The sequence below is a fragment of the Bombina bombina genome, chromosome 4 (assembly GCF_027579735.1).
Source record: "Bombina bombina isolate aBomBom1 chromosome 4, aBomBom1.pri, whole genome shotgun sequence".
NCBI lineage: Eukaryota > Metazoa > Chordata > Amphibia > Anura > Bombinatoridae > Bombina > Bombina bombina.
In genome coordinates this window covers 454,943,163-454,956,849 of record NC_069502.1, presented here as the reverse complement: position 1 = coordinate 454,956,849, position 13,687 = coordinate 454,943,163, and the positions used below count along the sequence as shown (strand labels likewise).

General features: G+C 39.3%; 1 protein-coding gene across 1 annotated transcript in view; it reads left to right on the top strand.

The window, feature by feature from the left end:
• The window catches only part of PSMD1 (proteasome 26S subunit, non-ATPase 1), a 318,662-nt gene that overhangs the window by 177,191 nt on the left and 127,784 nt on the right, over positions 1 to 13,687 (top strand). Inside the window, exons 17-18 of the mRNA XM_053710308.1 lie at positions 12,906 to 13,020; positions 13,119 to 13,235. Coding sequence (XP_053566283.1) covers positions 12,906 to 13,020; positions 13,119 to 13,235 — 232 coding nt within the window. The remainder of the gene's footprint in view (positions 1 to 12,905; positions 13,021 to 13,118; positions 13,236 to 13,687) is intronic.

Genomic DNA, 13,687 nt, shown 5'->3' with positions numbered 1-13,687 from the left:
GAGCCACCTTTTGTGGCAATCACACCTCCAAGTCGCTTTGGATAAGTCTCTATGAGTTTGCCACATCTTACCACTGGGATTTTTGCCCATTACTCCTTGCAAAACTGCTCCAGCTCCTTCAAGTTGGATGGTTTGCGCTTGTGAACAGCAATCTTTAAGTCTGACCACAGATTTTCTATTGGATTGAGGTCTGGGCTTTGACTAGGCCATTCCAACACATTTACATGTTTCCCCTTAAACCACTCAAGTGTTGCTTTAGCAGTGTGTTTGGGGTCATTGTCCTGCTGGAAGGTGAACCTCCGTCCTAGCCTCAAATCACGCACAGAGTGGTACAGGTTCCAGTCCCGGCTGCTGAAAAACATCCCCGCAGCATGATGCTGCCACCACCATGTTTCACTGTGCGGATGGTGTTCTTTGGGTGATTTGATGTGTTGCGCCAGACATAGCGTTTTTCTTTGATGTCCGAAAAGTTAAATTTTAGTCTCATCAGACCAGAGAACCTTCCTCCATACATTTTGGGAGTCTCCCACATGCCTTTTCGCAAACTCAAAATGTGCCATTTTGTGTTTTGCTGAAAGTAATGGCTTTCTTCTGGCCACTCTGCCATAAAGCCCAACTCTATGGAGCGTACGGCTTATTGTTGTCCTATGTACAGACACTCCAGTCTCTGCTGTGGAACTCTGCAGCTCCTCCAGGGTTACCCTAGGCCTCTGTGCTGCCTCTCTGATTAATGCCCTCCTTGCCCGGTCTGTGAGTTTTGGTGGGCGGCCGTCTCTTGGCAGGTTTGCTGTTGTGCCATGTTCTTTCCATTTGGTTATGATAGATTTGATGGTGCTCCTGGGGACCATCAAAGATTTGGATTTTTTTTATAACCTAACCCTGACTTGTACTTTTCAACAACATTGTCCCTTACTTGTTTGGAGAGTTCATTGGTCTTCATGGCAGTGTTTGCTTAGTGGTGCCTCTTGCTTAGGTGTTGCAGCCTCTGGGGCCTTTCATAAAAGGTGTGTATATGTAATGACAGATCATGTGACGCTTAGATTGCACACAGGTGGATATCATTTCACTAATTATGTGACTTCTGAAGGTAATTGGTTGCACCAGAGCTTTTTATGGGCTTCATAACAAAGGGGGGTGAATACATACGCACATGCCAATTTTCTGTTTTCTATTTCTAAAAAATAGTTTTATGTATATATTTTTCTCATTTCACTTCACCAACTTAGACTATTGTGTTCTGATCCATCACATAAAATTCAGATTAATAAAACATTGAACTAAGGCTGCAATGTAACAAAATAGGTAAAAAGTGAAGGGGGTGAATACTTTTGCAAGTATGTTCAATATGTGTGCCTTGTTATACTACAGCTTTCAAATTTGTCTCTTTAGCTTTAACATAACTTTAGTTCATATGTAACTTTCTGCTAGCTTCTTGGTTGGTAGGGGAGGCCTCCTTAGGTCTGCGGGCATTGACTGACATTTTATTGAGCTTATGGAATAAGTAATTTGCTTTATCCATATTTGTTATGCTGGTACCCTCGTTAGGTTTAGGGTTGCAGGCTAACATGAGACTTATGCTCTGAAGTTACAACAGGATTTAACTAAATACACTCATTTGCTGGGTCTCTCTGCCCCATAGCTATTTTTATTTTTAGTCTTCCAGCAGCCTTGGTGTGCTGTCTGCAGCCGAGATAGTACAGTTAGGGCACACTTTTCCCTAAAATGCTCTAGAATATCTAGAGATCCAGTGAACCAATATCTGTGGTTTTATCATATATTAGGCTCTTTAATCAAAACGACTGCATATGGAGCCTACAGACTATAGCAAGACTTATTACTTTTAGTCCTTTGGGGAGGCCTCAACTTTTATGCTAGAACTCACATTATCCATTGTGAATATGTATTCCAGGGTCTATTGCCGGCTCTCCTTGTTTTGTTCTAATATATGTTTAGAGTGTTAGATTTGTGTCTAAGTTCTAAATATAAGTATTCTCCTCTGTCTAATGGTTCCTTGGAATTTTTGGGAGTTTTAGGCTCTCTGCTTGAGCTTTTATAACTGTTATATGTATTAAGTAAAGGTGCAGGCCCGAAGGTGGCTTGCGTTGTCTAAAATCCCTCAGTTTAGAGAGCTATACATTTTTGGGGTCCATAAGCGGCCTTGGATGTTAATGAGGTGGAAAAAGAAGGGTGTCCATAGGTTTGCTTTTTAAATATTTGAAGAGTAAGTTATGCTGTACTGTGACTGGTTAATGTGTTGGTAAACACCTACTGTTTATCTCTTATGTTGATGTAGTCATATCTCTGTATATGTAATATCTTCTTAACCTGTAAGCTTGGTATGCTACATGAGCAAACTGTATGTTTTTGTATTTTCTTAAACCACAATAAAAAAAAAAAGTAAATTAATTCTGACCAACCTTCTTCTATGGGTATAACTGCTCCTTCTGTGTGTTCCTTACAAGGGAGCTCTATGCATTTTTCTCCTGGTGTGCAAGATCTCAACAGCAGCTTTCCTGCCTTCAATTAATTATACATTTTAAGCTCAGAATGTATCTTCTACTATGCCTTCTGAGGCTGGTGCAATCCTGTTGTGTTTTCACAAAGAGAAGATCGAAGCAAAGCAAAAAGTCCACCCCTACTTCCAAGTCTGCATGAAGGTGCGTCCTATGATCCAGAGGCTTTGGTAAGGGCAGATGAGGCTTTTTTTTCAGGAAGCTTAATTTCATCCTGTTCCAGATCTTTGGGTTCTGAATATAGTTTCACAGGGTTATCTGATAGGTTTCAGAACAAGGCCTCCCAGAGGAAGTTTTTTTTTCTGTCCAATTTCCCAAGGAATCCCTTAAAGGTCCAAGCCTTTTTTTTCAATCAGTTTTATATATGGAAACTATGAGAAAGATTGCTCCTATTCCTTTGCAGGAACAGGGGATGGGATTTTATTCAAAACTCTTCATTCTTCAAAAGAAGGTACTTTCAGATCAGTTCTGGCTCTGAAAAAGTTTGTCATAATCCCTACTTTCAAAATGAAAACACTTTAGACTATTCTACCTTTTGTTCAGAAAGGTCAGTTTTTGCCCACAATAGATTTAAAGGATGGTTATCTGCATGTTTCAATTCACAGGGAATATTACCAGTTTCTGAGGTTTGCATTTCTTGACAAGCATTTTCAGTTTCTTGCTCTACCATTTGGTCTAGCTACAGCTCCAATAATTTTCACAAAGATTCTGGGTGCCCTATTGTCTGTTTTCAGATCTCAATGTATTGCAATGTTTCCTTACCTGGATGATATTTTGGTTCAAGCTCCATCTTTTCTTTTAGCAGAAGTCTAAGAAATCATCAGTAATCCTGATTGCCCCAGTTTGGCCTTGCAGGGTTTGGTGTGTAGATTTGGTTCAGATGTCGTCCTTGGCCTCTTTCGATTCGACCAGACCTTCTGTCTCATGGTTCAGTTTTCCATCTGGATCTCAAATATCTAAGCTTCATGGCATGCAGATTGAACAGTTCATTCTTAAATAAATATAGAGGTTTCTCAGATTCTGTGATTAAAACGTTAATCCAGGCTTGTAAGACTGCGACTAGGAAGATTTATCATAAGGTATGGAATGCTTTTATTGCTTGGTATATAGATCATGGCTTTTCTTAGTATTCTTTTAGAATTCCTCGGATTTTGCAGTTCTTGGATTGTTTGGATAAGGGTCCATCTGCCAGTTCTCTGAAGGGGCAGATTTCTGCTCTTTTAGTTTTGTTTCATAGGAAGATTGCTAGTTTTCCTGACCAATTCATGGTTTTGTTCAGGCTTTGGCATGAATTATGCTTGTGATCAAGCCAATTTCTCCTCCCTGGAGTCTTAACTTGATATAAAAGGTTTTGCAGGCTCCTCCTTTTGAGCCCATGCATGAAGTGGATATTAAGCTCTTTCTTGTGACCCTCCTTATCTTACCTTTCATCAAGATAATTCTGTTTTTAGGACTAAATTTGATTTATTGCCTTAAAAGGATACTGAACCCACATTTTTTTCTTTCGTGATTCAGATAGAGCATGCAATTTTAATTAACTTTCTAATTTACTCCTATTATCAAATTCTCTTCATTCTCTTGGTATCTTTATTTGAAATGCAAGAATGTAAGTTTAGATGCCGGCCCATTTCTGGTGAACACACTGTGTTGTTCTTGCTGATTGGTGGATAAATTCACCTACCAATAAACAAGTGCTTTCCATGGTACTGAACCAAAAAAATTGCTTAGATGCCTTTTTTTCAAATAAAGAAAGCAAGAGAACTAAGAAAAATTGATAATATGAGTAAATTAGAAAGTTTAGTAAGTTAGAAAGTTGCTTAAATTTGAATACTCTATCTGAATCACAAAAGAAAACATTTGGGTTCAGTGTCCCTTTAAGTTGTGTCCTCAGACAATATCGGTTGGGAAATTGATGTCCCTTCGTTATGTCCCAAAAAAGCTTCAGAGAAATCTTTGCATAATTTGGACGTTGGAGCATTGAAGTATTACATCAATGACAAACTATTATTTCAGACAAACTTCTAGTTTGTTTGTTAACTTTTCTAGTTCTAGGAAAGAACAGAAGGTTTCTGTTTCTTTAGCCTCTTGGTTGAAACTTTTGATTCATAAGGCTTACTTGGAGGCAGGTCAGCAGATTACTGCTTATTCTACAATATCAATGGCCACTTCTTGGGCTTTCAAGAATGTGACTTCAGTTGACCAAATTTGCAAGGCAGCTACTTATTCTTCTATGCATACTTTTTACTAAATGCTACCATTTTGATGTTTTTGCTTCTTCTTAAACAGCCTTTAGTAGGAAAGTCCTTCAGGCAGTTTCTCAGCTTGATTTATTTTGCCTGTTGTTTACATTTTAAGTGCATTAAAAATGCCCTTTTTGGGTTCTTGTTGGGTTGTGGACATAGTTCCAGCCCTTTGTCTCATTACTCATGAACTTCAGCTTTTTTATTAGTTCACAAGGATAATGGATTGTGAACTCTAATCGCTTGTATGAAAAAACATTTATGCTTACCTAATAAATTAATTTCTTTCATGGTGTTTTTTTTGTGGTGTTTTTTTTTTGTTTTCCTTTGCAAATCCTTTTTTTATTTTTTCCCCCTGTTCCTTTTATTTTTTACTCTCTGTTCCTTTTTATTTTTTACTCTTTTTTTTTTATTTTCTTCCTCATTTTGTTTGGTTATATGTTACACTGAGGTGATGTGGAAGGGGTTTTATAAAGCTCTTGGGGTTTGGGAATCTTTGCCTCCTATTAGTGACAGGGGAGAGTAATTTCCAGGAGTAATGGATCATGGACTCTCATTATCATGAAATTCTATAGCCCTAGTCTTGGGCCAGTAAGAAACTGCAGTGGACTATTAAGAATTGTTCTCCCCCCTCACTATATTTAACACTGTAGCTTTCACTCTCCAAGCTCCCTCTCCCCATCCCCCCCCCCCCCCCCCCCCCCCCGGCTTAATATTTTTTACTCAAGTTTTTTGTCCTTGCCTCTAGAGTTTGAGCAGTGTATGTTTGTTTTTCCCTTTCATACTGAACTATATATGAGCAGATTTGCAATGTCCTTATCCCTCAGAAGCCTTTACTGAGCCTGATCTTTCTGATGGTGACAGGTAGAATGTTAACTGTATAACTGTGCGGCCCTTCAGCCGCCTGTCGCCACTGCTTACTTTGTTTACATTCTTGCACAATGCTGCAGTGATGAACCAGCTGGATCTCTCATTTTAACAATAAATAACTCCCCCTCTCTTACCCCCAGCAGAATCTGTCATCCCTAACTAGTCTGAATAGTGTTAACTCTCCTGTCCTACTGGCTACAACTTCTAGCTGTTTACAGATTGCAAAGTGGCACAGAATGGTCAATGTTATGAACATTTTTTTTGTGTGATCCTTTCACTAGCTGTAATGTTCTCGCAGTGGAAATATTTTGTTACAGGTTTTTTTGTTTGTTTTTCAAGAACAGTAGCATTATGAAAAAATACATAACATAATTATCAGTTTAAAATACATTTGTTTGTAGCTACATGAAAGGGGACATAAAACCCAAAAGTTTTCTTTCATAATTCCGATAAAACATACAATTTTGAACAATTTTTCCAGTGTACTTCTATTATCAAAGTTTTCTTTTGATCCTTTGTTGAAATACAAGAAAGGTAACTCAGGAGTGTGTGTCTTCAGCAATATACGCCATAGTTTGGAGTGATGATGGTGGGTGGACGGCAGAACTAAAAAGAAAAAATTTGGGTTTCATGTCCCTTTAAGTGACCCTTTAAATCATAGAGGTGATTATTATGGAGCAACATGAGAAGCTGTAGAAAGAGAGGTTATATGGAGCTAGGAGGTAATTATATGGGTCATATGTTTAAATAGAAGCAGTGAGAGTGAGGCATACTATTTGCAACTAATCACATTATCACAAAGTTCTCCAAAGAGGAGATCTTTGATTAGCTATAAAAGGTGTTATGTGGAAGGGCTATAAGGAGCAACAGGAAGAGTTTTAGCACCCGATAATCTAAACCTCGCCAAATCAGATGTGGTTTTTCTCACAGGGGCTGCCCTGGTGAAATTATCTTTAAAAAGAGGCAGTCCCTGCAAGTGGTGAGATGTCTTCTATAGAAAGTAATGGAGCTTGCTGGAAAGGGACACCTCTCCATAGAGCAAAGTTAGCAGTGAGCAGGGGACGCACTTTTAAAAAGTAAATCCTGCACCCAATATAAATTACATTACACTGCTTTCTGCATATAGCATCTTACAATCGCCTATATTTTGAGTGTTTTTAGAAAAGTTCGTCCCCTTTTAGAAAAAACAGTGAGATCTGTAGTGCAAAAATCTTTACAGAATTACGCTGGCATTGGAGAGACTATTTCATATACGCCCATGGAATGCCCCTGTTCAGCCCATTTTAAGAAAGAACAATTACGCTTTGTTTTTTGTAGTTATAGATATGAATTTGTGTTTTTTTGCATATCCAGTGTACTTAAATTACGATTTACTCTGTGCATATTTAATACAATTTATTCCTGTCATTTACATACAAATTTTTCATTTTTTATAAAAATCCCATTTTTGGTGAATAATTTTATTACGAGTTTTGATGCACCTTAGCAATTAAGTTTTTCCTGCATATTTTTGTGTGTGAATGGTTAAATAACTTTTTTTGTGAGATATTTATTGTGCACTTTTGTGATGTATGCATCTCCTCCCCATACAAAAATATAGTATACGCCCCTTAGCGACACACCCTGTTTTCAGGGTAAAAAGTGGCTTTAGATCATTCCACCAGTGAAATAGAAGTACTGGCGAACATTCTTTAATAATCTCGCCAGCTCAGAGACCTTGAGATCAGGCCCTTAGGGAGGTAATGTAAATTAATGAAAGTTGTTAGGGATATTTTTTTTTTAGATTTTTCAGGAAATTTAAAAAATGTAATGACGATGAGTATAAATAGGTATAAATGCTGAAATTCTTTCAACGTGTCACACAGTTTTGCAGTTTAAACAAATAGTAAAACTATAATACTTATAAGGACAATAATACGTAGGTTTAGTCATATAGGAGACAAGAGAAAGACTGATATAATTAAACATTTGATAGGGTTAATATGGAGTAGCTAAGCCGACCGTAGGATCTACACTTCCATATTAAGAAACAAAAATGTTGGCATACTATACAGATTTAAACACTCATGTACACCCTAGCAATTGTCAGGGCCTATAATGGGAGAGACTGCATGCGTGTAACTAATGGTATGGTGCACAACCTTCTAATAACATTAAGCCATAAGTAGCAGCTAGCTTCAAACCAAACCTCATTTCTGATATGTAACCGAATAACTAATACTTCAGGCCTCTAAGACATCATAAATAGTTCCAGTTGATATGCATGTGTATCTAAAAGTTTCAGTAAATTGCTAGTATGACCTGTTAATGCAGGCTCTGTAGAATGTGGTTTGGTATCCTACCCCACATCAACCCTCCAGGGCTGTCAACCCACTCCGGTCGCTGACAAACTGCCAGGTTCCATTAGAGGAACCAGCCATAGGTGTTTTGGGGTGTTACTACAAGGAGCTGTAGATTCAGATTGCGACAGCTGGGCAGCCTTTGCATTCGTAACCTGGATAAGGTTGAGATTTGTAGAACGCAACCATTTCTGCTCAAGTTAGACTTTCTCGCCGGCCTGGGGAGATTCAGCCTCTGCACCTTTACAAGGTTGTGGTATATCGTCCAGCTCGAGATCTCCAACGGACACAGCTAGCGGCTCAATGCCAAATATCACACTGCAATTGATAGCCTCGGTAGACTCGATGGGATCAAAAAGCTCCGGTGTAGGGTTAGAAGGGATCTCCTTTCTTTCGAGGCTCCTGTTCCGACCTCGATTTTCTGGGGCAGCTCCATGCTCACACCGGAGCTCGGAGTCAAATTGAACAGCAGTTGTTGCCAGCGAGTTATGTTTTTCCAGGCTTATTTCCTCTCCTACTTTAAAGGGACAGTCTAGTACAAAAAAACTACTTTCTCTTGTTAGATGTATCGAGTCCACGGATTCATCCTTACTTGTGGGATATTCTCCTCCCCTACAGGAAGTGGCAGAGAGAGCACCCACAGCAGAGCTGTCTATATAGCTCCCCCCTTAGCTCCACCCCAGTCATTCTCTCTGCCTGCTTAACTGCTAGGAAGGGCAAGAGGAGTGTGGTGACAAAAATGTTAGTTTCTTATTTTCTCAAGCAAAAGTTTATTTTAAATGGTACCGGTGTGTACTATTTACTCTCTGGCAGAAAAGGGATGAAGATTTCTGCAAGGAGGATGATGATCTTAACACTTTGTAACTAAGATCCACTGCTGTTTTCACAAGGGTTGAAGAGTACAGGAAAACTTTATTTGGGGGAACGGTTTGCATGCTAAGCTGCATATGAGGTATGTTCAGTCTATATTTTTCTAGACAGGGTGTGTTAATTCTAGAAAAGGCTGGCATTATTTCCATGAGGGAAGGGTAAGCTGTATTCAGACTCTTTAATAGGAATTTTAGCTTGCTGGAAGGGCTCATTAGTTACTGGTGACATTGTTAAAAAAACACGTTTTTGTTTATTCAGTGAATGATGCAATTATAACGTTTTTTGAAGGGACTAAAGGGGTCATTGTGGCTTGTTTTTGTTTTTTTTAACCCACATGGTTGATTTAGAGACACTCTGGTGTTTGTTTGATAGGTCTCAAAACATCGAGTGTGGAGGGAGGGGCCTATTTTCGCGCCTCAGTTGCGCAGTTTCTTTTCCTCAGAGACATCTAACTGCTTCTCCTGAGGTTCCTGCTGTTTTTGAGGGCTGTAAAAGAAGTTTTTCCCCCCACAAATCATTCTGAAGGGCAGGTAGGAGCCACAGCAGAGCTGTGGCAAGGTGCTGAAAGTCTTTTTTTACTGGTTTTGAAGTTTTTTCAATCCGGTTTTGCCATTAAGGGGGTATTATTTTTTTGCATAGCTGTGCAAAGTTACTAAGTCTTTATGATGCTACTGTAAAAATTTCGTTAAGTTTTTACTGCTTTTTTACACTGTTTTTTTACACTGTTTTGCAGAGTTTGTGCAACTTTTTTTTCTCTTAAAGGCACAGTGCCGTTTTAGTGTTATTTACTTTGATTACAGTGTTTTCCAAGCTTGCTTGTTACATTACTAGCCTGTTTAACATGTCTGACACCAAGGAAAATCCTTGTTCAATATGTTTTGGAAGCCATTGTGGAACCCCCTCTTAGAATGTGTCCCAATTGTACTGATATGTCTATAAACTATAAAGAACATATATTAGCACTTAAAAATAGAGCAATAGATGATTCTCAGTCAGAAGTAAATGAGGGTTCGCCATCTAACTCTCCCCAAGTGTCACAACCAGTAACGCCCGCTCATGTGACGCCAAGTACCTCTAGTGCGTCAAATTCTTTCACTTTACAGGATATGGCCACAGTTATGAATACAACCCTCACAGAGGTTTTATCTAAACTGCCTGGTTTACAAGGAAAGCGGGACAGCTCTTTAGGAAAAATGCTGAGCCGTCTGACGCTTTAGTAGTCTTATCTGATATGCCCTAACAATGCTCTGAAGTAGGGGTGAGGGATTTGTTATGAGGGACGCTTCCTCAGACAGATTCTGATATGACGGACTTTAATTTTAAGCTTGAACACCTCCGCTTATTGCTCAGGGAGGTATTAGCGATTCTAGAGGATTGTGACCCTATAGTGGTTCCAGAGAAATTTTGTAAAATGGATAAATACTTAGAGGTTGGGACACAATTTCTAAAGCCCAGGGATCGTGAACATCTCTTGCCCAAGCCTGAGCGAAGAGAGATAGTCTGCCCCCTACTAGATCCGGTCCCGGATCGGGGCCTACCCCTTCATGCTGTCTTAGAGGCAGCTCTAAGACAGCCAAAGACAGCTCTGCCAATGAGGCGGGACCTTCTAATCTAAGGTCCTTTCACGCATCCAAATCTAGTTTCTCTGCGTCTGACTGCTTGGAGATTGAACGCCTGATTCTATCAAAGCGTGGTTTCTTTGAGTCGGTCATTGATATCCTGATTCAGGCTCGAAAGCCTGTCACCAGGAAGATCTATCATAAGATTTGGCACAAATATCTTTATTGGTGTGAATCCAAAGGTTACTCGTGGAGTAAGATTAGGATTCCTAGAATATTGTCTTTTCTCCAAGAAGGTTTGGAGAAGGGATTATCAGCTAGTTCCCTAAAAGGGTAAATATTTGTTTTGTCTATTCTACTACACAAACGTCTGGAAGATGTCCCAGACGTTCATGCATTTAGTCAGGCTTTGGTCAGAATTAAGCCTGTATTTAAGCCTGTTTCTCCGCCTTGGAGCCTAAACTTAGTCCTTAAAGTTCTTCAAGGGCTTCGGTTTGAACCTATACATTCCATAGATATTAAGCTTCTGTCTTGGAAAGTTTTGTTTTTAGTAGCTATCTCTTCGGCTCGAAGAGTTTCTGAGCTATCTCCTTTACAGTGTGATTCCCCTTATCTTATTTTCCATGCAGATAAGGTGTTTTTGCGTACCAAACCTGGGTTTCTTCCTAAGGTTGTTTCTAATAAGAATATCAATCAAGAGATTGTTGTTCCTTCACTCTGTCCTAATCCTTCTTCAAAGAAGGAACGTCTATTTCACAATCTTGATGTGGTTCGTGCTTTAAAGTTCTACTTCCAAGCAACTAAAGATTTCCGTCAAACATCCTCATTGTTTGTTGTTTATTCTGGTAAGCGGAGAGGTCAAAAGGCTACGGCTACCTCTTTCCTTTTGGCTGAAAAGCATCATCCGTTTGGCCTATGAGACTGCTGGACAGCAACCTCCTGAAAGAATTACTGCTCATTCTTCTAGAGCTGTGGCTTCCACGTGGCTTTTAAAAATGAGGCTTCTGTTAAACAGATTTGTAATGCGGCGACTGGGTCTTCGTTTCATACTTTTTCCATATTTTACAAATTTGATACTTTTGCTTCTTCGGAGGCTAATTTTGGGAGAAAGGTTCTACAAGCAGTGGTGCCTTCCGTTTAAGGTCCCTGTCTTGTCCCTCCCTTCATCCGTGTCCTAAAGCTTTGGTATTGGTATCCCACAAGTAAGGATGAATCCGTGGACTCGATACATCTTACAAGAGAAAACATAATTTATGCTTACCTGATAAATTTATTTCTCTTGTGATGTATCTAGTCCACGGCCCGCCCTGTTTATTAAGACAGGCATATATACATTTTTAAACTTTCAGTCACCACTGCACCCTATAGTTTCTCCTTTTTTCTTCCTAGCCTTCGGTTGAATGACTGGGGGGTGGAGCTAAGGGAGGAGCTATATAGACAGCTCTGCTGTGGGTGCTCTCTCTGCCACTTCCTGTAGGGGAGGAGAATATCCCACAAGTAAGGATGAATCCGTGGACTGGATACATCACAAGAGAAATAAATTTATCAGGTAAGCATAAATTATGTTTTCATGATTCAGATAGGGCATGTAATTTTAAACAATTTTCCAATTTACTTTTATTACCAATTTTTCTTTGTTCTCTTGGTATTTTTAGTTGAAAGCTTACCTAGGAGGGTCATATGCAAATTTCTTAGACCTTGAAGGCCGCCTCTTAAGAATAAATTTTAACAGGTTTTTCACCACTAGAGGGTGTTAGTTCATGTTTTTCATATAGATAACACTGCTCGTGCACGTGAAGTTACCTGGGAGCCATCACTGATTGGCTAAACTGCAAGTCTGTCAAAAGAACTGAAATAAAGGGGCAGTCTGCAGAGGCTTAGATACAAGATAATCAGAGGTAAAAAATATATAAATATAACTGTGTTGGTTATGCAAAACTAGGGAATGGGTAAAAAAGGGATTATCTATCTTTTAAAACCATAACAATTCTGGTGTAGACTGTCCCTTTAAGTGCGGTTTCTAGTATCCTTGGGGAGCTCGTTGTAGGGTTAAAAGTATAAACACTACCCCGTTCTCTTGCCAGGTGATCAGAGATACTTTTAATTTGTTTGTCCCGTAGTCTGTTACTAGCAGCTGTTAACGATGTTTCTCTAGCATCCATTCTGTTTCTGTATGCGTATAGCCTTCTCCCTCTATCTTAGTGTATGGTGAGCTATAGAGTAGCTTGCCACCAAGGGCACTGGCCATGCAGCGATTGTGAGGACAAAAGAGGCTTCAAGTAAAGGGGAAGGGCTCAAAGTAAAAGGTCCGGTACTGAGGTCTGGGGAGCCGCACCACATATTTAGTTTTTTTTTTTTGTTGTTTTTAAAAAAACAAACTACTACTTTGTATGTTTGTAACATTTGATTTGTACCACATTTGCTTATTCTGCTCTATAAAAGATAATGTCCTCTTCCTGTTATATGCTTAAGTTTCCTCTACTTGAAACACAATCTACTCTCTACTTTCCATAGGACCCCAGAGCAGTGCCCGAGTGTTGTATCCCTGCTGTCTGAGAGCTACAACCCACACGTAAGATATGGAGCTGCTATGGCCTTGGGCATTTGTTGCTCTGGAACTGGGAATAAGGTGAGATCTACTAACCAAATCAACCCTTGTTTATTGTACTAGAAATGCATATGAACATCCTGAAGAGCGTATGATATATAATGTTCATTAATTTACAGGAAGCAATTAACCTTCTGGAGCCCATGACTAATGATCCTGTAAATTATGTGCGCCAGGGAGCACTTATCTCGTCTGCTCTGATCATGATCCAGCAAACTGAAGTCACTTGCCCCAAGGTAAGGCTGGCCAGAGGGAAGTATTCTGAATCCTTTGTGTCTTTCTTTTCCCTAGAGCAGCAATATTCCCTGTCTTTAGATTTTCTTTTCTTAAGTCATAGCTCCTGTCTTGAAGAAGTTAATGCTCTAGAATGTCTTCATTGTTTATTACCTTTTTATAAGCGGGAGAATCTGAACAGTCCTGTTCCTTCATACCACTTATATTTGTAAATATTAAGTTATATCTCCACAGAAGTGCCCATTTCAAATGGTTATGTGTAGTCTATTTAACCATTAATCATTTTAGATTGTGCTCTTCAACCAATGGAACTACATGAAAGAAATGGTTATCTTACTCTCTTGGGCTGTGTAATACTGAGGTATAGCAATTTGGGTTTAGGTCTAAATTTCTGAGTAGCTGCTGGAACTTTAGACATGAGTTTGTCAGATGCAAAACATTGCATATATGGCAT